Below are 26801 nucleotides of genomic sequence, written 5' to 3'. Positions count from 1 at the left end.
TTTTTCATTTTCATCTATATCTTTTCCTGCAACTGTATCTCGGTTTAGCACATTCTCAAAATGTTCCACCCATCTTTCTTTAACTTTTTCCTTATCACTAATTGTGACCCCATTTCTATCTTTAACTGGGACTAGTCCGGATCGGCTACTCCCTTTTCAATTTATTAACATGCCAGTATAATATTTTACTATTATGCCGTCTAGCCGCATCTTCCAGATCCTCAGCAATTTTATCCATCGCCTCCATTTCACATCTCCTTAGTTCATATTTTAATGCTTTCTCCACTTTCTTTACATTCCTTTTGTTTTCATACGACCCTATCGCTCAGATAATTCTTATACAAACCCCTTCTACTCTCTATTAAACCTAAAGCTTTTTCACTAATATTCCTAGTTGCTGTCTTAGCACTCTTCCCTAGGACACCATCAGCAACTTCACAAATTGTTTTTCTGAAATTATTCCATCCATCTTCCACATTGTCAAATTTTAAACCCTCAAGTTTAGTACTCAACTGTTCCTGGAATTTTTTTTCTCAAATTTTCATCCTGAAGTCTACCAACATCATAACTTCCCGGGAGGGAGTTACTCTTCCGAAATTTCAGCTTTAAATTAACCTTAGACACTACTAGATGGTGATCTTTACTTTTAACATCAATAACGGCACTCCTATACACCCTAGTATCTTGTATTGATCCTGCTAGTCTTCTGTTTACAATAACATAATCAATAAGGTTTGCTGTCTTACCATCACGTGAATACCATGTCAACTTATGGGCCATTTTGTGACCAAACACCGTATTGGTTATAACTAGGTTGCTATACCTACAAAATTGCAAAAAGCCTATAGCCATTACTGTTTTCTTTTCCTACACCAAAATTACCTAGGCTAGGATACCATCTATCCCTATTTCTACCAACCTGGGCATTAAAATCTCCTAGCAAAAACACCATATTTCTACCTGGTACCCTGTCTATTTGCTCCTGTAACTGTAAGTAAAATTCATCTGGAGTCACTAGTATCTCCATCAGTTGGTTCAATGGGGGCATATACTACTATAACTGATACCCGAAACTTTTTAGTCATAAAATGAGCAATTAGTATTCTATTATTAATACCTTCCCAGCCTAAACAAGACTTAGCAGCTTCCTTATTCATCATGAGCCCTACTCCCTGTCTATGTACCCCATCCTTCCTTCCTGAGTAAACAAATTCTATGTCACCTAATTTCATGCTTCCTACCCCTGGGATATGAGTTTCTGAAACTCCCTAATAAATCCAGTTCAAACCGTCTGAATTCGTCAGTCAAAATGTCGATGCGATAGTCATTTTTTAACGTTGTAACATTCCAAGTTCTAATTTTCATGTTCTTTAAATCTTTGAAATTATTTTGGCCTCAAGAAAAGCAGTGATCCCGGATACCAGTGCAGGACGGGGACCAACATATCTTCTCAAGTCTACACCGAAGCGCTTAAGCCGGCTTAGAACCGGACAGCAAGAAGTCCCTGGGACCTTCAGTATGCTGGAGGCTTTGTGGAATCCTGGGCCCATCTTGGTCACAACATGGTTTTCAGCACTTGGCGATGCTCTTCTATCAACAAGAGTCGAAATCCTGCACAGACAGTCCCAAGCCTATTACCTCCGACTCATTATATATTCATGCCTACAAATATTATGCTACTACGGGGAGGCAGCCCATAGTAGATAAATTAGCTAGGAAGAGGTTTTTCAGCCCGAAAACGCCCATCAAAACAAACCAAGCCCAGAAAATTATCCAATAATCAGAATCCCGTACGAGTGCTGTGTTGTTTACTAGGCTATAATTTCCTCGAGGGGCGCCACTCCTCAAGTGGGAAAAATTGACCGCAAGTTTCCCAGTCTTGCAGGTACCCCGAAAGGGTCGAGGCAGCCCTTTACAGAGGCCGTTGTCCATAAATCTGGATCTTACGCCCTGCCGCAGTTGTCCTCCTATAGAGGATCCTCCCACGATGGTGTTCTGCTTCACCGTGCAATTTAACCCATTACTGGGAGAAGGTTTGTAACTCATCTGACGCGTGAACACGGCAGTTGGCCCTGCTGAAGGTTTCGTAATAGCCATCTTTGCAATATTTATACGTTTTTCACATTCTTTCAGTTAGTTACACATTCCTGTACAGAGGGAGTTGTGATAAAGAATTAGTTGTTTTTTTTGGGGGGGGGGGGGATTAGCGAAATTTAGGCTTTGACATTTATATTTTCGCTCCTACACCGCTTTAATTAGCAGTGCCGTCAATTCATGAAAATTGGTGGGGGGGGGGGGAGTAAAATGTTTTTTTATTCTAGAGGAGCAAATGTCAAACTGCCCCATCTTCAACTGACACTTCTGGGAATTAAATTAATTCTGGAACTTCTGGAGAGGCATGCCCATAACCATCCCCTGGGTCCACCCCATTCTGTATATGAAGTGAGCTGGCACAGTTATTTTTCTTCGAAATTAGCTGCTAAAACTACTATTTAACAATTTCGTAGTGAATGATTAGCTTATACACATACGATCTAGAATAAAAAGCAAAGTCATTTTCGATTCAGACCAAGTTCAGGTCAAGGTCAAGTTACAGCTACTCTTAAAAAATTAACAACAAAAACCGTCAATCGGTATAATCTCTCAGTTATATCTCCAAAAATCACACCTCTAGCCCAAAAAATCCCTATTTGTTAATAAATCTTAATTATTTAAATTATAACTTTCTGAAATTCCAGTTTACTCAAAATATATCTGCCAGCAAGTGACATAAATTTTACGTCACTTGACAACTATTTTATTACTTGATTGTAATCAAAATAGCCAACTAGCACTATCCTATATATTAGTTTCATTTTTCTTTTTTTTTGGGGGGGGGGGTGATCAATATCCCAAATTAAAATTCACCTCAGTTTCTAGGAAATTTTTCAAATTTCGTTCTAACAATTATACAAAAAAAAAAAAACAGTGGGTGGTTGTCCGCTTTTCTATTAGCAGGTATGTCTGGCAGAAGAGCTTTAAAGAATAGGAAGTACGTCTGCTAACCAAAATTAGAATATTGGATGCTACAGTAATGACAGTGGTCAGATATGGTTCTGAAACGTGGGCACTTTGAAAGGTAGAGGAATATTTGTTAAATGTTTCCCAGAAGAACTGTCCTACCATTTATACTGACTGTATGTCAAGCAACAAGCTGCACGGAAAAATGTGGTTCTATTTCGGTTTCCAGGGCAATAATGAAAGTTGAGATGGCTAGAACATGTTTTACGGATAAAGGATGATAAACATGTCGTCCCCAAAGCGAGTGGGAAGGTCATGATGAAGGATTTAAAGGAGGTTGGAACTTCACCGAAGGGGTGAAATGTGAAAATTTGAAAAGGTTGGGGTGGAAGAGAAATATGTACAGTCCTACACATTTGTGAGGCCTGTTGGCCTCAGATGGATTAGTGCTACAGTGAGCAATAGGAGTAGTAGATATACCCATCCAGGTACATCAATATTGCAAAAAAGATAAAGAATCCGACTTTGGGTTTTACAATCCTTAGCGGTGGTTCTGATCTCGATTTCATGGCCCTTCAGCCAGGATGTTCAATGGGTGTTTGGGGCCAGCCATCCTGTATTTTTGCACACCCTTCCTTTTTACCTTCTCCAGGTACCCATTTAGAATTGGGTCGACCTGGTTGACCTTATAGTCGTACTGACCCCCGTGCAAACCAAACAACCAGCAACCCGGGGACTCGAACCCCTATCCTCACGGAAGAAGGGTTTAAAGTCCAGCGTGCTAACCACTCGACCTGAAAGAATCTTAAACTGAAAGAGTTTTGCTTTGTCCTTTCCTTTCAATTTTTTTTACACACCGGAATTAAAATTTATGTTTAATTGAGATAATAATAACATGTGCTCATTCCGAAAGGCAATAGCATACAAGACGTTAGGCACGTTAGACGTTAGGGAAATAGCCAATAGGCTCTAAAGACCTTGTGCAGCTATATTCAACAACAATTATATTATTAAGCAGAACAAATAACAAAATAAGGAATTAAAAGCGAAGAAAAAATGACAGTAACCTTGAACAGTTTACCTTTTATGAATCATTTGTCAATGAATCACTCGATAAATAGGTTTGGCTAGACTTTGGACAAAAATTAAACCAATTCACAAATTAAATTAGTTCAAACTAAACCAAGACAAAGTCATTTCAAATAAACTATTAAAATTAAACCAATTAAATCAAATTAATTTCATTTAAATGAAACCAACTAAATTATTTAGGACCGTTTCAAATTCAAATTGAACAAAAACCAAAGCTAAATCAACTCATAGTGAAAGGTGCAAATAAAGATCACTTTTAAATCTCTCACGTTGTCTGAAAATCAGCTTAGAATTCATTATTTTTCCATCTATCAACTTCTTCAGCAATTTCAAGAGCAAGATGGCCCAGATGTACGTTTTGCATGTTGACAATTATTGCGACAACAACACCAGCTGGAGCTGTGTCATTTTTACAACTTGGCAGAATCATTAGAATACTACTAGCCCCAACAGCTGCACCTAAAAGCGATCTTTTTTAATGAAACAGATGCTAATATTTTGCTACTAAAGTAGTCTTTTTCCAATATTACAAAAAAAAAGAATAAAATTCCAATCAAAATACTCAAGAGCAAAATCTTCTAAGTCTCCAGAAATTTTACATGGGAAGATGATGCAGGAAAATAAATACCTTAACACACACATAATTTAACTACCATTCGAATAGAAACCATATAACCCTTAACGATATGGCTAACTACAGTTTCTCTACATAGAAATCAACTATTTATTTCTCTGACTTATAAAAAGGACCAGACGTGGGAACAGCAAGTGTCTGAAGTTTCCAATTTTTGCCTAGATTTCGCAGTAATTTCTTAAAAAACTCAAATAAATATTACAAACGAAAACTTTAGATCTGTCTCTCAAAAGATGTGTTAGAACCCCACCGAATTTCGATATATTAATAAGAAAATAGTGAATCCAAGACTAATATTTCAACTGACACATTTGCCGAATCAGAGCTGAATTTTACGGATCCGTCCCAAGTTATTCAATCATATATTTGAGTTTCTGTAAGATCATATCATAAGATGTTTAAAGACAATCATAGGCAGCACAATAGCGCTGCCTAGGTAAAGAGCCACACGGTTTTAATGTGTTTTTTTTTAATTAGGTCATTCAATGTCAAAGGAGTTATCACGGAAACTTCGGAAGGGGCTAATTCAATTTATATTGAAAGTTCTAGAGTTCTATTCCAAAATAATTGGAAGACAACCAGCCCCCACACTCTTTCCATTTTTAGCTGCCCCTTCCCAACAGACATCCGATCGAAACTTCAGACAGTGATTGTGTTCAAAATAGACAAAAGATCAAGCAACTATGGTTCTGGGGATGACATGGCCCACGTAGCCCCTAAGGCAAGGGGTGTAAGCTCTGCAAGTTATACTAAGCTTACATGCATAATTTTATATTGGGAAAGAGAGAGATGTTGGATCCTCGATCTCCAAAATGCTATAAATAATAATAAGAAATCTTTCACGGAATATTGAACTAAATCAAAACACACTATGTACATACAGGTTGTCAACGGGGGGCATCAGCAAAATGTTATGAGGAATTGAGGGTATCAAGTTGAAAATTTAAGGTGAAAAGGGTTACTATAGCCAATACTATTACTACTACTATTGAACTACATCCAAAAGGGGTAAGTGCATCCAGGGTGTCAAAGGGCCATAGATACAATATCTCGGGAAAAGAATAGGTTACTAAGTTGAAACTTTCAGGGAAAGTTGACGGGGATAAAAATTGAATCAAAAGATTCTATAGGCATACAGGTTGTCAAAAGGGTGTATCAACAGTATCTTAGGGACGGCTGAGGGTATGAACCAGAGACCTTCAGGCCGACTACTACTGCTGCTACTGCTACTACAACAACTACTAATATTCCTACTGCTACCAACACTACTACTATTACTACTACTACTACTACTGAACTAAATCAAAAGAGCTTAAGTGCATCCAGGTTTGACTGGCACAAAAACAGAATTTCAGAAACAGAATAGGGTATTATGTTGAAACTTTTAGGGACAGTTGAGGCGGATGTACTCATAAACCAAAAGGTACTGTGATGAAACTTTCAGGGAAAATTGAGGGGGATGTATGACTAAATCAAAAGGTACTAAGTATATCCAGATTGTCAAAAGGACGTCTCTGCAATATCTAAACAACAGCAAAGGTTATTACGTGAGAAGTTTTTGGGCATGTTGCGAGGGATGTTTAACTAAATCAAAATCACTATGTGCATAGAGGTTGCCAAAAGGGCGTGTGTACGACACCTCAGGAGCGGCTAAGGATACTAGCTTGAAACTTTCAGGTCACGATGAACCAAATCAAAAGAAAATACGTGCATGCAGGTTTTCAAAAGGGCGAATCAGCAATATCTCAGGCACGGCTAAGGGTATTAAGTTGGAACTTTCAGGGCTACTAAAATTAATACTGCTAATACTCCTACTGCTCTTGAACTAAATCAAAAGAGGTTAAGTGTATCCAGACTGTCAAAGTGGCATATATAAAGTATCTCAGGAAGGGAATAAGTTACTAAATTTAAACTTTCCGGAAAAGTTGATGGGGATATAAAATTAAATCAAAAGGCTCTATATGCATGCAAGTTGTAAAATAGACGAATAAGAAATATCTCAGAAACGGGTTAGAGTATCAAGTTAAAAACCCTCAGGGCGACTACTACTACTACTACTACTGCTACTCCTGATACAACTATAACTACTAATACTACTACTGTACCAAATCAAGAGAGTTTAAGTGCATCCAGGTTTGAATAGCATAAAAAAAATATCCCATTAAAACAGAAGGGTATTAAGTTGAAACTCTCATGAAAAGTCGAGGGAGGTGTATAACTAAATGAAAAGGCACTATATTGAAATTTCCAGGGAAAGTTGAGGGGGATGTATAATTAAATCAGAAGGTACTATGTGTATCCAGATTGTCAAAAGGGGGTCTGTGCAATATTTAAACAACAACTAATGTTATTACGTTGGAAGCTTCAGGGCATTGTGGGGGTTGTTGAACTAAATCAAAGATCATTATGTGCGTCGAAGTTGTCTTAAGGGCGTCTCTACGATATCTCGGGAGTGGCTAAGGATATTAGTTTGAAACTTTTAGGGGATGTTGAACCGAATAAAAAGAACTATGCGCATGTAAGTTGTCAAAAAGCGCATCAAGAATTATCTCAGGAAGGGCTGAGGGTATTAAATTTAAAATTTCAAGGCTACTACTACTACTACTACTGTTGCTACAACTACTATTTGCGACTCCGACAACGAAACTTGCCACAGCGACTGCAACTACTTGTGACGGTGACTACTATTGCTACTATTACAACTTCTACTGTAGAACTAAATAAAAGTCTAAATAAGAGTCTAAGTGGCATTTGACTCTTTCTCACAACTCTACTTTTTAAAACAATAAAAATCTTCAGCGTAAAGAGCGGGGCGTTTCATATACAAAATAATTTCTATTCGTTTTATGTTTTAATGTCACTCCTTACCTTCAGTTAAAAAAAAGCTTGTTTTTTTTTATTTAATGTCAATTAAAGACGAACAAAATTTATTTAAGAAGACATTTTAACAAAAGAAGTTTTTTGAAAAAAAGTAAAGAGCTACATAAAACCAAAGACGAGCAGAAATAAATTCAAATGATAATTCAAGCGTAAAACCCGAAATGTTGCAGCAATCCTTTGCGTGTTTCGTTAATAAAGGTGTTAAGTGAATACAGGTAATGTACCCTTAAAATTATTGGCAACAAAATGTTAATCTTGAGGGCAGTTGAACATTTAAATGTTCTAAAATATGCTCTCAAATATACTGGAAAAAATTAAAATAAAATGCAGATACATTTACAATATCTACATACATTTACAGTATCTAACCCCTCGTTTTGGTTTTGTTTCTATGCTTTCTGATTACTTTCCATAAAAATAATAAACTCAAGGTGAATCACGAACAGAGGTGGTTAGCAACTATAGATGATACAACTGTCAAAACCATGGATACCCTTACCGAAAAACAATAAGAGGTGCCCTAGCAATCCAATGTTTTTGGCCTCTCACCCATGGAAGATTACCCTAGTTCAACAAACGATTGATGAAACGCCTGGGTTTTACTCCTTCGCAAACAATTAGCTATAAATACTATATCTAGGGGATCATGACTTACAACTTGTCAGTTTTCATTTGAGGCGTTACGGTAGCACTCTCTTAAACTTCTCTCAACGATGCCAAATCCGGCCGGACCCAATGTGTAAGGCTGGCCGGCCATACACAAGTTTTAAACGTCTGACTTTCGAAGATTACCGTCCCTTAATAACCAATTCTTACTTACACCTCCCTCTCTATAGCCGACATGGAACCAATGTATTTTGTGCCCTCTAGAACATATATTTCAGTAGAAATACAAAAGCTCTACTCTCTTGAAACGAACTTGGTCTAATAAAGGTAAACTAATTCACTGATGTTTTTAAGCCACAACCAGGAAGCTTATTGTGGTCTAGCAATCTGTTTTTACTCGCACTTTCCTCTCCATAGAGCATATGAAATCAAATTGTTCCTACCCTCAAGTGCAAAGGAAGCAAATAATATTTACACTAATAAGCAAAATATGCCAACCCGCCGCCACAGGAATGACAAAGACATAATAGCTATTTGTGTTTAAACTTGATCCAGATGTTGCTTCTAATGTATCACAACACTGTAGTTGTCAGCACCTCAAAATCTATAAAACAGTATATCGCTTAAATTCAATTTTAAATGGGAAAATTAATCTCATGTTCTTTGGTTAGCACTGGCCAGTGTTGAAAAATAAAAGAAATATCTTTCTTGGTTCTAAAGTAGATTTACTCACATTCTAATATCACTCCTTAGAAAGGAGCAAAAGAAAGCTCCAATTTATATAGCGATTGGGTCAGGTAATCATCGCATACCTTAAGCCCATTTCGATTTTAGCCAGCTTCAACCTGAAACTGGTGCCTGCCTGCTCACCTGCAAGAACGGGACTTTCCGGTCGAAGGCAGAAACATAGCTCGAAAAGCTTAATAGAACGAAAGCTTAAGCGCATGACTTCAGATAGTCCTCTCTGACACAGACTGCAAAATACTCCTCCAGGTTACATACTGTACGCTCTGGGTAAATAGATAGCGAAAACATCCTTTTTGGCCCTAGACCAGATTTATATACAGCCTTCCAAACAGCTTTATAAACAGATTTCATGTAACGTCATAATCATCAATCAGGCCTGAAATCCAAACTTTCTGTAAGAACTGCAGAGGTTAGACCGTTACCACTTTCTAGCCATGAGCTAAATCGATGGACTAAGGCAAAGAAGCAGGACAAAACCCCGGTGTTGTTCATGCAACACATTAAACAAACAATTCAATGCTTTGAAAAGCTCCAAAATAAAAACTGAAACAATTAGTTTCAAATAACAAACAGCTATACATACCAGAGTGGGAGACGTGGTATCGATTTTCGTCACCAAATGCAATTTCCTTCTTTGCTGGCATTACGCCCCAGCCCATTCCATAGAATCGGTCCAACTTGGTTTTAATGATAGGAGACCATATCATTTCCATTGTTTCTCGCTTCAAATATCCTAAATAAAAGGATTACCATTAGCAAGTGATTAATAAAAGAAGCAAAAGTATTAGCATTTATGTCCCTGAGGCAATTCCTAACTTTTTTTTGTATACCAAGATTTTGGCTCAATTACAAGGGCTCAATTACACCACCAGGTTCTATTACCAATTGTATCCGTTGCTGGTCCCCAGCCAACGGGAGCTCCTCATAGGGATGAAAATTTGGTGTTGGTATTATCACTTGCACTGGTTTTTACAAGTCTTTTCTTTGGTTAAGAATAACTATAGATTAAGTAGCTATATTGTTCAGTAACTATTACAATACTTGATTTACTAACTATAGAGCATTCAATGACTGTGCATACATAAACAAATGAAGATAAAAGCAGATTTCATTCGCTGTTTAAAATATAAAGCCAAGTCCTGCTATGCTATTTAGAATGTTTGAAATGCCAAGGAATTGCTTTTGCTGTCTGTAAATATCTTTTTCTAAGAAAACTAAAGGACCGACTAGTAAAGCTTGGAGTTGTATTAACACAGTGAATAAAAGCTAATGTTTTTCTTATTTAGTAATTCATGCATAGCCACTGAAACCTAGTCAAACAGTTCAAACTAGTCAAACCAAAACTCTAAAAAATGGAACTTTTATACCAATAGCTACATCAAAAGAATCGCATTTTAATGCTGATTATAAATATATAAGTTTCATCAAGTTTAGTCTTACCCATCAAAAGTTACGAGCCTGAGAAAATTGGCCTTCTTTTAGAAAATAGGAGGAAACACCCCCTAAAAGTCATAGAATCTTAACGAAAATAACACCATCAGATTCAGCGTATCAGAGAACCCTATTGTAGAAGTTTCAAGCTCCTATCCACAAAAATGTGGAATTTTGTGTTTTTTGCCAGAAGACAGATCACGGATGCGTGTTTATTTGTTTGTTTTTTTCCCCAGGGGTGATCGTATCGACCCAGTGGTCCTAGAATGTTGCAAGAGGGCTCATTCTAACGGATATGAAAAGTTCTAGTGCCCTTTTTAAGTGACCCAAAAATTTGAGGGCTTATAGGCCCCCTCCCACGCTAATTATTTTTCCAAAGTCAACGGATCAAAATTCTGAGATAGCCATTTTATTCGCGTAGTCGAAAAACCTTATAACTATGTCTTTGGGAACGACTTAATCCCCCATAGTCCCCGTGGGAGGGGCTACAAGTTACAAACTTTGACCAGTGCTTACATATAGTAATGGTTATTGGGAAGTGTACAGACGTTTCCAGGGGGATTTTTTGGTTGAGGGGAGGGGTTGAGAAGAGGGGGGTATGTTGGGGGAACTTTCCATCGAGGAATTTGTAATGGGGGAAGAAAATTTCCATGAAGGGAGCGCAGGGTTTTCTAGAATTATTTAAAAAAAACACAATGAAAAAATAAATACGAAAAAGTTGTTTCAACTGGAAGTAAGGAGCAGCATTACAACTTAAAACGAACAGAAATTACTACGCATATGAGGGGCTCACCTCCTCCTAATACCTCGCTCTTTACGCTAAAGGTTTTTTAGTAATTTCAACTATTTATTCTACGGCTTTTGTGATTCAGGGGTCATTCTTAATGAATTGGGACAAAATTGAAGCTTTAGTGAAAAGAGCGAGGTACTGACGTGTGGGTGAACCCCTATGTATATGCAATAAAAATATAAGAATACAAAAGTTCGTTACGTAAGCTAATTTATAAGCTACGTATATTTTTTGCTAATAAAAACATTCGTAAAAAATTAAAAGTTCTAGTTGCCTTTTCAAGTAACCAAAAAATCGCAGGGCAACTAGGCTTCCTCCCCCGCTCCTTTTTTTCTCCAAATGATTCGATCAAAACTATGAGAAAGCCATTTAGCCAAAAAAAAATAAATATGCAAATTTCGTTTTGATTTTTCCTTTGCGGAGAGCCAAAATCAAAACATGCATTGATTCAAAAACGTTCAGAAACTAAATTAAAAAAACAAGTTTTTTTTAACTGAAAGTAAGGAGCGACATTAAAACTTAAAACGAACAGAAATTACTTCGTATATGAAAGGGGCTGCTTCCTCATCAACACCCCGCTCTTTACGCTAAAGTTTTTTACTGTTTTAAAAAGAAGAGTTGAGAGAAAGAGTCAAACTTTAGCGTAAAGAGCGGGGCGTTGATGAGGATTCATCAACTTGTTTTTTTTTTTATTTAATTACTTGACAAAGCAAGAACAAGACCTAAAACCAATGCAAGTCAAGAAAGTAATACCGAATTTTCACCTATAAACGAACTATTTCATAAGATGAGGAGCAGCCGTTGACCTTATATTTATCCTCAACGATAGTGGTGGTAACGATAAAATAAATCTAGCATTTCTATCCAGAAGAAACCTATATCACTCATAAATAGCACTTTAAATTGTGTTTGACCAGGTATTTTAACCTCAAACTTGATATCAAGAGCGTAAATATTTACGTTTTGAAAATATTACAACGAGACTAAAGGTTATCTTTACTGATTCCTAATGCTAGATTTTCCATTCTTGAACGATTCTAGGGAGTCGAAAATTTAGCTTCTTTCATAGCGTTATTTAATTTTAGGCCTGAAGCTAAATCTATTGCTGCACGATATTTCGTATCGAAATAGCCAGATTGCCACAAAGGTTAGATATAAAATATCTAGATATCAAATTTTGTCCGGAAGGGTCTTGTTATTCGAAAGTCGATTGTTACATAATTTAGTTTGTTTGTTGTTATATATGTATGTATACGGCCTGAAAAATGGCTTTAAATACAGTCATTCATTTATTCAATACCAAGATAAAGTATCAAGTATTAAAATTGATATTAGTTATGTGTTTTAAGAAATAATATGTGTTGAGTTCACTATTGCAAGCAGTAAAATTAGAAATTTTATTATCAAATAAAAAATTTTTTCCATTTTTTAGTCAAGATATATTTTAAATATCCTTTAATACACATATACCCAACATTACAAATATTTAGTTTGTTTTTGACATTCTGGATGGCATTTTGACATGACTCATATGCAAGATATTGATACTTTTCTGATGCATCAAACACTGAATATTCAATAAACTTATACTGTTATTTAGATGTGCTGGACGCATGCATTGTGAGCTTCGAGCAGAGGTGTAGAAAGTGCACTTTTGGGATAAATACATTTGACAAGGCAAACTAGCCCTTGGATGGCACAGATGTTCACACATAACTTTTGGAATTTGAGTTGGATTGTCAAGCAATTTTTGAGTTGAAAAATTAAACTTTTATTCGGCAAATTGGCAAGTTTTCTTCTTAAACAACAGCAACAGGTGTTGAGAAGAAACAGCTAGAACAAGAACTAGCTTTCTTAAAGCTAGTTGTTCATTGGGCAAAAGAAGTTTGTCTTACTGGTTTCTTAAAACACTCATATGTAAGTTTCCTCCACAGGGTTTTAGCAATGGCGATCCAATGGTGTACTTTTTGATTCATACCAGCGCCGGTTTTTAGGGTTTAAGGCTATATTTAAAAACTTCCAGAAATTGGTTTTTGAAATAACACGTTACTGTTAAGACTAACCAAGATAATAGTTTACATCTCTGAATAAGCTACGAATGAAATTTATTTTTCTCAGCAGCCAGTTCTTTTTACTGGCGAGAATGCGTTTAACCAAGAACGAAACCTCTTCGTATTAGGCTTAAAATTAGCTTTACGATGGCATTACACGCCAAAGCATTTTGGACAAAGGTGTGAAGATATTCCGACAAGCAATAATCGTCTATTAAAATTATCGATTCTTTTCAAGAATATCGATCCATCGCTCAGGTACTAATACAGATCAACATTTGTGGTATAGAATCAAGTATTAGGTAAGACTATATATATTTAATGTTGTCGCACAATTATTTGTCAAGTAATTAGTTTCACATTTATAAGTTTCAAACTTAAAGTATGTACTGACAATTTTATGAGCTCATGTACTTCAAGAGTCCATGACAGGTCTCTGATACTTTTTGCAAATATCTGTGTTCGTGTAGTAGGGCCGTATCCTGATTTTTTTCGGGGGGGGGGTGTAAAATAAAAACGTTAAAAAGCGCATCAAAAAAGGGTTTATATTCGTGTTTGTTACGTTTATACGAGGCAGACAAACATTTCCTGGGGGAAGGGTTCAAACTCCCTACCCCACCCCACCCCCCACCCCCTGCATAAAGCCTTGTCACGTAGAATCATCTGTGGTAACATTTTTGCTCCTCTTAATCGAATTTTGAGACTTTGATAGGAGCTAAAAACTAATAGGAGCTTTGATAGGAGCTAAAATCATACACAAAATGCGTCGATCTTTGGATAAAACTAAATGAACCCTGAAAAAAAATTTCTTAGTCGGTTTGAGGCAACTACATTTTAATCATGAACCGTGCCTTCTATCCACCTTATAAATAAGACACTGTTTAATTATAGCAAATTATTCTTGCCTACAACTCCCAAAAAGGGATGTCTTGGGTAAAAACGCTTCTATGAGGCCAGCTTAAGCGTTTGTCTTTCATTTAGCCGGAAAGCTTAAGCAGTTTAAGCAACATTTCTCAGATTTTTCTTTATTTTTCAAATAGATATTAAATACCCAGTTAAACTAACCAGGTAAGGTCTTATTAAAATGTTTGTCTACATCCTTTCTTTGATATGAGTAGAGCATTGCGTTTCCAAACTGAATCAAATCACCGACTGTGGAAACAAAGCCTCCTCCGGCCCATTTGTAACTATTGTCTACGTAGGGGGCGTTCATAAGTCTCCCATGCTTATCCCTCACATAAAACCTGCAACAAAGAGGATAAAACATTTATTCTTCAATTAATTCTTCATTTAGTCTTCAATTTTAATTTTTCATTAGCACCAGCATCAACTCCCGTTCACTTTTTTACTCCACAAGCAGAGGCTGGTCAAACTACTGCACAAATATATACACGTCGTATATACAATTTGGCGTCGGGTGGAAAACGAGTGGACTCTGATTTGATAATGCTTAAAATTTCTTAGACAATTTTTTGCTATATAATCTTGAATCACAATTTAAGACATTAAAAGCATCATCAAATTCTTTGGATGTATAAACTTTATGTAGCAGATTTTTTCGAATACTTGCCATTCATATACTCAGGGATTTGGGATCCAGTAGCTACTGGTCTGATACTTTCTTCAAAAAGGCAGTAAAGTCAAACCTTTCTTCAAGATAACGTAACGTTAAATATAAGTACCACCAGAAGAAGTATAAATTATGCTGTCACATTCATCATGGAATTTGTGACAGCATTGTTGTGACAATGTGTGAGTTATGACAGCATGTATGACAGCAATATGCTGTTATACATTCTGCTGTCACAAGGCAAACCATGCATACTAGAAGAGCTGCATTATTAACGCTTCAGTATCTATCTTGCATAACTGATAGTGTCAGTGAGACAGTGTCAATGAGATAGTGTCAGCCATTAGCTAATTTGAAAATTATATGATGCTATTCATCGGGCAGTACCACTTTCCCTGGAGAGCAGAGATCGCATCAGTGCTGATGTCGCCTGGCTGAGTGGTTGGTGCGCTGGTGTGGGAATTCTGTGTCCAAGGAGCACGAGTTCAATCCCAGTTGTGATCAGTTATTTAGTTTGCGACGGGGGTCAGTGGCGTGACTCTGTAAGCTCAGCCAGAGTCGACCCAGCTCTAAATGGGTACCTGGAGAAATATGGGTAAATGGAGAAATATATCTCATTATAAAGATTGCTCGCAGGCAGTAGGTTTCATTACAAGGTTACAATATATATCAGTAGTTTGGTAAGTACACACTGTTCTGTCTTACGGCTCAGAAATCAAGTTGGAAGTTTTAAGAAAATCTTTATTTTTTGTAGGGGAGATTAAGGGATTTCAAATTTTGAGGAGGGAAAAAATATTTTTTTCTAAAATCTTCACAAAGCGGTATGCGCTATGTTTTTTTTTTTTTTTTATGTGTGCCTTCTGCAGTCTCTTTGTCTGAGGTTTAATATTGCTACAGACGTAAAACCCTTGATGTGTAACTTCAAAGGGTGTTTTATATCCCCAATGATTCCCTATGAATTTCAGTATTGCTTTAAAAAAAAAACTAGTCAATAATCAGAATACAGATTTGGCTAACACCGATAATATTTAAATATTTCTATTTGTGGTTAATAGCTAAAAGTTTGATACTCTTTAGGTCATTCATTTTCTTTTCTCCTGTATTTTTTAGAGCATTGTTTCAAGAACTGAGAATAAGACATACCGCAGTTATGAACTCAAATTTCTAGCACTGTTTACCGTTCACTGACTAACCTTGAGCCTGCACGCGGCTACCCCTCCTCAAGTTTCATTGAAACTAACTAAGAATTCAGGAAAAACAACAGAGAAAAAATTCGGGTAGCTTTTATGCTGGAACCTTTTTTTTATTCTTACCAAACTAAATAACGAATAAATTTGTTTTGGCTAAATAACGAATAACATTTGTTTCGGCTTTCTTTTGAATTAATTTCACACGAGTGCCTTTGAGTTGAGTTACTGATGCAAAGCAACTTCAAAATCTGGAAACTGGAGTAATCTGTACCTATTAGCGTTGACTTAGTAAAGAGCATAGATAACTTCAAAGACCACAATGCCTTTCCACGACGAAAGTAAAACAGTTCAAAATAGGGATGATACCTTTTTATTGACAGTGAATAGATATACAATCATTTAACTGGATATTTCGAACACATATACAGTGTTCATACTACACACATACAGTTTTACTGCTGATGATGAACACTGTATATGTGTTCGAAATATCCAGTTTAATAATTTTATATCTATTCACTGTCAAGAAAAAGGTATCATCCCTATTTTGAACTGTTTTACTTTCGTTAGTAAAGAGCGATGTCTTTCAATGTAGTTTCTCTATGGGTCATAGTGTTAAACGAATCACTGCAGAAAGTTGGGAAGTGCTATTTTATTACCATAGCTTCTTAGCACTAATTCACCCTCAATTCATGTGCAAAAACTAATTTAACTTCCAACGGCCTAATGCTCATATTAGCGGTGACTCACTACTCCTCGTGTAGATGGTTCTCTCTCTGGATTTTTCATTTTGCATTACATATAGCTGGACCTAATCAAATGTTTAGAAGCGATCGTCAGATGTTTAAGGCCAGCGTATCGAAATCTATTTTAATTTTTCTTCGTCACCATTCTCCTTTTTATTACGCTCGAAAGTAATATTTGACCAGCCGTTTGCAGCTGGGTTAGTTGTTGTTGTTTTTTTTTAAATAAAATATGCTTTTTATTTTTTGGCTATAAAAAAGAACAATATTGTTTGAGTCGTAATGCGAAAAAAACAACCATGGAATATAATATCTGTAGAAAGAACAAAATTTGTCCCTGCAATAAGCAGGATTAAATTTGAGATTTTACAGTCGCAACAATCGGCTTTATCCATTCTGCTATTACAAGGCATATTCACTGTAAATTTTATAAGAATAATTAAGTTAATAAGCTTGAGGATTTTCTTAGTCAGAAACTAGTAAAGAGCGAACCACTTTTGAAAGAGCCAACGCTACTCTAAACTTGGAAAAGCATAAAAAAAGACAACAAAAGAAGACATATCAGTGATATAAAGGCTAAAATACAATTTGATGTTTTCGGATTTTCAAGAGAGGAGGGGGGCTGGAAAACCGCAGTGAATAGACCATCCTCATTCAATGGTAGCTCATTCAATCAGTATATCAGAGAACCCTGGAAAGATTTCAAGCTCCTATCTACAACAATGTTGAATTTGACACGAGAAGAAAGATCATGGATACGTGTTCATGTGTTTTTTGCGTGTGCTTTTTCCAGGGTGATTATGTCAGACCCATGGTCCTAGATAATTGGGAGAAGGATCATTCGAGAGGAAATTAAAACTTATAGCGTTCCTTTTAATGACCAAAACATTGGAGGATAACTACCCCTCCCATACCCCTTTTCCCCCACGACACATAATGAAAATTTTGAAATCGCTATTTGGTTCAGCATGGTTGAAATAGGCAATAGCTATGCAAAGGGGAGAGTTTTCCATGGGGAGGAAACTTTTTGCGGGTAATTTTCCTGGAAAAACTTTACACGGGGGGGGGGGCTTTATATTAAGCACCTTATTCATTGTTTACATATAGTATTTGTTATTAGAGAGTATACGTTTTTTTTGGGGGGGGGAGATTTCCATTGGGGGAGATTTTGCAGGGCAAGTTTTCCGCAAAAGGGAGGGGGAGTTCCCGGCTTGATTCAGAAATCAAATTAAAATAAAGTAAGTTTTTTTTAAATTAAAGTAAGGAGAATTTTCCAGGGGGAACTTTCTGGGGGCCATTTTCCGGGGAGAATTTTCCATGGCAGAACTCTCAGCTGGATGAAATATTTGTGAGTTTTAATTTTTGGGGAGGGGCATTTTTTTGAGAGTAAGAAGGGAGATTTCTGGGTATAATTTGAAAATGTAACAAGAAATTAAATGCAAAACAAGTTTTTTTTTCAACTGAAAGTAAGTAGCAACATTAAAACTAAAATAAAACTTCAAAATAGGGATGAAACCTCATAATTGACAGTAAAACAAACATAAGATTTTAACCGAATATTTGAGACCTTGACCTTTTTGGCACTAGTTCATTAGATTTATCTGAAATATCAGGTGGACAGAGGTTTCATTTTTGCCACTGTCATTTCCGAGGGTTAATACGCAGATGACATACAAAATATTATTTTTTGCGTGTAAAATGAAATTTCAATTTAATGTCACCAAGACGGATTTCAAAAAAGAAAGCATCAGCATAAGCATCATCTTTCAAATGAGCGTTTAAACTTCTCTCAAGAATATTTCAGTTCCTAATTAGCAACAAAGACCACACTGCCTTTCCATCATAAGAAACAATTAGAATAATAGGGATTTTTTTTATGTAAGACAGTGGAATGCAGCTTTAAATGAACATGTCCACTCTATATCGATGGGCCGTCCTCACCAAAACAAATAAAAAGAAAAACGAAGAATATAAAAGTATTGACATTAAAATGCAATCTTTGAAATTCAAATATTTTTTCAAAACAGTCATAGTATCATTACTTCAGGAAAGTTCAGCTACGACTGGTACATCAAGCGAAGTGAAAAAGACAATTCATTCAAATGGAATAAAAAACATTTACAAACAAGCTCTTAAAGCTAATCTTGTCTTTTTGGCAGCTAGTCTAGAAGGTTTGTACATAACAGGTTGAGCAGTATTATTTATTGGTTTTTTAATATAATCTGCTAAATCATTTTTTATTTAATTTGTATACAAGACATTAAGTGAATATTCTCCCAAATCCCTATTCAAAGAGTAAAGATATTTACTCTCGGTGGCTATCAAAACCCGCCCTTGTACCCCTTCGCAAACCTCCTGTGACCAAGTTACCCAGTCAACGCAAACGGACAAAGATATCGCTGTTGCTAATCGAAATGCACCCCTTGATAATTAAGTGTAAAACATAAATGAATCCTGGTGATACGTCATCAGCTAGTGCAAACGCACACCCTCCGACGCTCGTAGAGAAAAGTGACGTAAGAACATACGACGGTAAAACAGGCAGTACCACTCGTAAATACAACACACTTTGCTGGTTCTTTGAACGAGGGTTTTGCAGACTGAACAAAAAGTGTCGGTTTTTGCATATATGCTTAAATTTCAGTTCAAAATGTTACAACAAAAATGATTGCAGTTTTGACCACCTAGATTTGTGCATTGTTTTAACTTGTACCAATAGAGAATGCGTTTTTGCTCATGTCACTCCTGACTGGGAGTGACTCGCTCCCTGGTGGACACGCTTACCGGTGTCAGCGACAACTTTGCGAATATCAGGCAAAAAATAATTTCCAATCCCTGCCAAGCTTTCAATCACCAGGATTCAATCCCCAAAGCCCCCCCCCCCCCCGAGATACCTCTACTTCAGTATCTCCTTTTTGTTTCCCTCCCCCTCCCATACGCATCTTTTCCCCACCTTTTCCCACCATGACGTGGCATAAACATTTTCGAAGTTTTCAGATAGCAAGCAGAATGATCCATGCGTATTAGCTCAATTCAGGGTTTCCAAAACTTCAAATAGTGAGACGGACGTTAATATATTTTCTGCTCCTTTGTCACCGCTTCCGTCTCGTAACCGTTTTGCAGCCCTTCATGATGAATCTAGCCTAGTTATTGCAACAAATGAGCCTGAAGTTTTTCTCCCGCCTAAAAAGACCTTCCCAAAACAGACAAAAGTAAACAAACGTAAAGTTGTTGAAAAAGAAGTCCCTTAATCACATTTTCATTTTTCTTCTCTTTTAACTTTAAATGCGGAAAGTCTCAACGTTGATAAAATGGGTGAACTTGAGGGTTATGTTCAAGTAACCGGAGCTGATATTATTACAGTTACGGAAGTACATAAACAAAGTCCTGAACATCTTACAATACAAGGTTACAAACAATTTATTAAACTAAGACATCAGAATCGTCTGTTAGGTAAGAAAGGTGGCGGCGTAGCGTGTTTCTTACGTGAGCAGTTGGCACCGCGGCTACTACAGATCCCCCATATTGATGATGATGATGAAATGATTTGGATTATGATTCGACCAAGAAAGCTTCCGAGATTTGTAACTGGTATTGTTATTGGAGTGTTTTATTGCTCACCTAGTATGGCACCTTTCCAAAAAAAGGTCATTGCTGAAAAGTTAGATTTGTGTGTTGATTTTATTACTTCTAAGTACCCGAATGTTGGAATTTGCGTTACTGGTGATAAGAACGATCTAAGAATTGAAACCTTCCTCAGAAGTCAAGGACTTAAGCAGATAGTAAAGTTTCCGACTACTAAAGGTAATACTAAACTCGGCGTAATTTGCACAAATTTGTCAGAATATTATAATGAACCTCAAGACCTACCTCCCCTTGGTGGTAGTTACCACTACATGATAAACTGGGCCCCGCTACCTTCGTATAAAGTAAAATATGTAGTTGAGACCGACCTCTTTCGGACAGGGGTCTCTTGGAATTTGGAAATTGAATTACATCAGAGTCCTGGGATGAGGTAGCAATTTTAGAGTCCTCCGATGAAAAAGCTAAATTTCGCAAGATAAACTAAGAAACAAATATGAAGAATACTTTCCAGAGAAAACTTCCAAGCGGTGCAACACGGATCGTCCTTACATAACCCAAGAAATTAAAGATTTGATTAGGTATAAAATTCAACTAAGAAAAGAAGGGAAAATAGGAAATGCTAATATGCTCCGTAACAATATACGTAAAATGACAAGAAAAACTGCAGCTGAGTATTACCACAAAAAATTGGTAACCTTTTTGAATCAAAGCCTAGCATGTGGTATAAGAAAATAAAACGAATTTGTGGAAAATCCCGTAGTGGTGTTGATTTTGTTCAGATTCTAATGATGAAAAAGTTGCTAACCACTTAAATGGTCATTTGGCCAGAATAATCCAATCTTTGCCGCCTCTTGATGTAAATAAAACGACCCAAGAGTATCAGAAAATACCACATGATGACACACCTTTACCTACTATTTCTGAAGGTCAAGTTTTTAGTAAAATAAAGAAACTTAAACGAACTAGTATAACTCCCATTGATATTCCGATTGAACTTATAAAAGCATTTCCTGACAAATTGACTAAGCCACTAATGCAAATTTTTAATTGCATTTCAACTTCTTCAGTTTATCCACAGATATGGAAAACGGGGTATGTTACTCCAATCCCTAAAAAAGATACTGAACTTAATTTTGACGGCGTAAGACCAATCACTTTGACCCCCTTGTTAATCAAAATGTACAAAAGCTTTGTAGCAAATTGGCTAAAAGCTGAAGTTGAGCCCCTCCTTGATCCTCATCAGTACGGTAACAGAAAGAATACATCAACATTCCATTATCTAATCTGTCTTTTACATTTTATTCTTAAGCATGTTGATGAGCCTGGTAAATGGCTAAACTTAATAACAATTGATTTTAAAAAGGGTTTCGATCTGATTTATCATAACATTTTAATTTCTAAGCTTTTAATTGATTTTAGAGTGAACCCTGTTGTTGTGAAAATCATTCAGAGCTTTTTAATAAATAGGTTCCAAATCTTAAATATAAAATTTTCCCTATTGTCTCTACGTTGTATTTGTTTATCTTAAATATAAGAAGTCTTTCTCTGAACCTGAGCCAGTTTTTTTGTGGTGTACCTCAAGGTACCATTCTGGGTCCTATTCAGTTTCTAGTTATGATTAATAATATTGCTAATGATTGTGAAGTCCCTTGGAAATATGTTGATGATCTTACCCTTGAAGAAATCTGTGAAGCAAATGAATGTAGCAAAGCCCAAATTTTAATTGATAATGTGAAGACTAAAGCTTCCGATTCAAATATGACAGTAAATCTTCTATTTTAACTATTTCATTTTTAAATTCTTCTGAACCTTATTTCCGACCAACTATCTCTGATTCTCTTAAAGTCAGTAAGATTAAACTCTTGGGAGTTATTACAACCAGTGATTTAAAATGGGAAGCAAACACAACTAGTCTAGTAAAAAGGGGTAATGCTGGACTGCAGATGCTCAAGCTTATATCGAAACATAGCGCCCCTCCAGATCACCTCCTCCGAATATTTACATCTTTTATTCGCCCAATTCTGGAATATGCAGCTCCTATATGGCATTTTGGACTGACGGCTGAGCAAAGCGCCAGGCTGGAAAGAGTTCAGAAAAGAGCTCTAATGAGAGTTTCAAAGCAGGCAGAAATGTTGTATGAAGAGCTGCTGACAAAGTTCAAAATACAAACTCTGGAAAAAAGAAGAGAGAAACTCTGCATGGATTTCGGACGAAAATCTCTGATCCACCCAATCCACAAAACCCTTTTCCCCCCTAAATCCACAACAAAAAGACTCCCGCGCAGGGTGGCAGTGCCTGTTGACAAACTTCAGCCGGTACGCTGTGCCCACCAGCGGTTAGCAAAGAGTTTTATACCTAGCTTTGTAAAAATGTATAACGAAAGTCAGGAGGATTGATGTGTTTTTTTCTTTGTTTTGTTTTTTATTTGGCGTCGCTTTTTAGTGTGACTATACCATAAGAAAAATGGCAGTGCCATGAAAATTTTGGTGAAAATAAAATCTTATCTATCTATCTAAATATTACTATTTATTTTGATTATAGTTTCACTTGCCTCTCGAACAACCTGTTTTATGCCTAAATCATTAGTAATAAGGGAAGTTCCTACAAAAAGCATTTAATGGCTAGGATTATCAAAAATATGACTGCTTAAAGCAGTATCAATAGAAATATTTGTAATATTAGAATTTAAAGCTTTAATTATGTCATCTTTGTGGTGTTGTAGGTGTTTTTCTAAATTTTGATGGGTTCTACCAACATAGTAGTTACCAAAGTCACATGGTATTTAATAAACCCCTCTTTGGCAAGTAACTGGAGTTATATCTTTACCAGAGTTTTAGGAAGTTAACTATTTTCAAATGATTCGTAAATACTATATACAAATTATTTGTGTGTGCAGTTTATATTTTTTTTAGCATTCTAGTATTTAGTATTTTTTTTTTTTTTTTGCTAGTATTTACTATTTATGTGTGCAGTGTGCCAAAAAGGCAAGATAAGAGCTTGTTTTAAATGTTTTTATTTTATTCGAATGAATTGTTTTTTTTACTTCACTTAATGTACCAGTCCTGGATGAACTTTCGTGAAGTAATGATACTAGGACTGTTTTGGGAAAATATTTTAGTTTTAGAGATTGTATTTAAATGTGAGTTTTTTATATTCTTCATTTTTCTTTATTATTTGTTTCGAAGGTGATGGCCCTTGGATATAGAATCGAAATATTCATTTAAAGTTGTATTCTACTGTCTTACACACAAAAATCCCTATTGTTTTACTTGTTGTTTATTTCAGTACCTATCTAGCACCGCTATGAAAAAAAAGAAGAAAAAAAAGAAAGAAAAACATCAGTGAAATCTTAGCTAAAATGTGATTTTCATCCACTATTGAGATAGAGGGTAGAAAATCTACGCCCAAGGGTTTTGACCGTTGTGATTTGAAATGTATACTTTTAATTACAATCAGCCGCAATTCAAGGGCATTGAGGGTTTTTTTTCCGAAACCCCCCATAAGTTAGTTTCAACCACATATTAGTTATCATTATTGAATCAGTATCAATTGAAGAATAATAGTACACTTGAAAATTTATTTTTAAAAGTATCTGTTTTAACTTTTAGTTACTGTTGTTACTGTTGTATTTTTTAGTTACTGTTGCTTGCTCTTAACTAGGTGCTTGCTGATTGCTTGCTGCAATCATTAAAAAACACGCAATCGCTTGCGGTTATTCGATTAATTGAGTTTTCCCTTCTGTATACTTCTAATAGAAAGGCACTACAAATTAGAGATAAACTAATGTATACAGATAAAAAGGATTATATATAACTACTAGCTGTTGGGGTGCCGCTTCGCGCCCCCCAAGCCCCCCCGCGCACGTAAGTCGTCACGTGCCATATTAGTTACGCGCCATTGTAGTTGTGTCCCTGTGTACCACCTATGAATATAGATAGATATATATATATGTGTTTTTAACTAAGTAAAACTTGCGAATATACAACATTCTTGGCTTTCCCATTGTCTGTGCATATACAAAGCCTTATGTACTTATAATGACGTCATATGCAAACGCTCTTTTTACAAACAAACAAACATGCATCCACACAACTCATTTTTATATAGATAGATAGATAGATAGATACAATACAAATAAACTGCGTAAAACTTGCGAATATACAACATTCTTCGCTGTCCAATTGTCGCTGCATATAAATAGATTGTCAGGTTTACCGACCCTCGAACATGCTACGTACAATTGTCCATGGGAAAAACAATCAGTATTAAGATCTATACCACATTTTTCTAATGACTGACCTTGAGCTTTGTTGATGGTGATTGCAAATGCTAATCGAATTGGGAATTGCAATCTTTTAAATTGAAAAGGCAGATCTGTTGGAATCATGGGAATGCGAGGAATAAGAACAGCCTCACCCTCAAAAGGTCCTGTCAAGATTGTTGCCTCTAATACGTTTTCCATTGTTTTTTTTTACGGCAAGTCGCGTGCCATTGCAAAGCTTTGGAGGGTTTATGTTACGTAACAATATTATTGGTACGCCTATTTTTAGCTGTAGCACGTGTGGTGGAAACCCTGGAAGATCCAGGGAAGTTAAAAATTCAGATGGATAATTAACCGCCTCATTTGGTTCCAAAACTGTGTCGACTGACTTGTAAAGGACTGCCTGGTCTCGAATCTTGGTCAAAACAATATTGTTGATTTCGTGAACGTCTATATTTTTAGGTGCAAGAATCGCTCTTTCACTTAGCCATTTATTATTTTTATAATTGTTTAGAATATTCGGAAATACTTTTTCAATCAATTCATTTTGGACGTCACTAAATTACAGAATTCAGCAGGTAGCTGAATGTTTGACCAGAGTCATCGTTTTGCAATCGGACACGCATATTTGTAGTTAATTTTAATTTCTTACGTGTGCCCATACATTAGAATTTTTCAGGCAAGCATTCATTTCGTCTGCAGGGGTTGATCTAGGTATTATAGGTAATGTTTGCCTGAAATCTCCCGCAAGCAATATTAATGTGCTGCCAAAGGGTTTCGAATTCCCTCGCAAATCTTTCAAACATTAATCCAGAGCATCGAGCGATTTTTTGTTTGCCATTGTGCACTCGTCCCAAATAATAAGTTTGCATTGCTGCAATACTTTACCCATCCCAGATGATTTGGAAATATTGCACGTGGGAGTTTCTATAGAATGCAAATTCAGAGGCAATTTCAAAGCGGAATGAGCAGTTCTTCCACCAGGCAGCAACGTTGCGGCTATTCCGGACGACGCAATTGCCAACGCTATATCATTTTTTGATCGAATTGATGCCAGAATCAGTTTTATCACAAACGTTTTACCAGTACCTCCTGGCGCATCCAAAAAGAAAATTTCTCCAACGTTGTTATCGACATAATACATTATCGGATCATAAATGTCTGTTTGTTCCGACGTTAACTTGGAAATGTTATTTTGTACATACGACAATAGATCACTCGTGCTGTAACTTTGTTCACGATCCAATTCTACACATGTCGAAACAGCAGCGGTACGATTAGGTGAAGGCATTCCCAAATCCTGAAGAGGTTTGTTTGCCATACATACGCACAAATATTCTATAATAACTAAAGTGTGGTTATAAATTTCTGATGTAAAATCAAAAGTCATATCTGACGTCTCTAACCGTTTTCGATGGAGTATATCTTCGGACATTTTCGATTTATATTTTTCCCATATCTCTGTAGGAGCTGAAGGAGAGCAAGTTGTTAGTATGATTCCAAACAATGCACGAATTTGTCTTGGAGTTGACGTTTCGCACGCGTCATTGATGCAGTTATCCCAGTGTTGGTCATTCTCCAATAAATTCAAAGCTTGGCATGCACTACCGTTTACAGTTCTCAAATACTCAAAGGACGTCGGACCGGGTACATTCACCAAAAGCAGGCGTAGAAAGAAGCATTCATGTTGACTGGGGTGAACGGCGTAGAGTCTTCCTATCGTGGTATCTTTGAAGATCGTAGGTTGGCCGTCGACTGACTTACCCTGTTTTTGACGTTCAAATACTTTATTTTTAGTATTCCACGTGTAATACGAAGGCACTTCAGTATACAGCAGTTTTTTGGCCAAAGAATCATTTTTGCATAGCGAAAAGAAAGCAGTTAACGTTGTATCCGGTGGATTCAGGGCTCTTTGTTGCACGTTGGATTCCGAAAAATAAACACGTTGACCATTCTGTAAATGTACCGCTAAGTGAGCAACAGCTGGACTACGTTCATGTATCGGAAATGAAAGGATTCGCCAAACAGCTTCATTACTGCTTATGTATCTTCCAGCCTGATATTGTACGATTTCGTCGATATCACTGATTTCGGACTGCAACCCAAAAACTGCCATGTCACTGCCTTTGTTGACGTATTTACATATGTATTTGATTGCCTTTACGGAGTTACAGTATTCAACGTTTATGTGTGCATCAAATGTTTTTGATAATAAAGGGGA

At 36.4% G+C, this 26801-nt stretch overlaps 1 protein-coding gene across 2 annotated transcripts in view; it reads right to left on the bottom strand.

Annotated features, from left to right (window-relative positions):
• The window catches only part of LOC136031329 (serine beta-lactamase-like protein LACTB, mitochondrial), a 53825-nt gene that overhangs the window by 8688 nt on the left and 18336 nt on the right, over positions 1-26801 (bottom strand). The window contains exons 5-7 of one of the 2 annotated variants that reach the window (XM_065710812.1): positions 14297-14475; positions 9543-9692; positions 3990-4551 (exon numbers count right to left, since the gene is read on the bottom strand). In XM_065710812.1, coding sequence (XP_065566884.1) covers positions 4379-4551; positions 9543-9692; positions 14297-14475 — 502 coding nt within the window. In that variant the 3' untranslated portion in view covers positions 3990-4378. Of the gene's footprint in view, positions 1-3989; positions 4552-9542; positions 9693-14296; positions 14476-26801 lie in introns of those variants that run through there. The other variant, XM_065710813.1, reaches the window with a different exon arrangement.

This window comes from Artemia franciscana, chromosome 9, assembly GCF_032884065.1.
Source record: "Artemia franciscana chromosome 9, ASM3288406v1, whole genome shotgun sequence".
Classification (NCBI taxonomy): Eukaryota; Metazoa; Arthropoda; class Branchiopoda; order Anostraca; family Artemiidae; genus Artemia; species Artemia franciscana.
The sequence above is the reverse complement of the archived record's forward strand: the minus strand, read 5'-3'. Positions and strand labels throughout refer to the sequence as shown.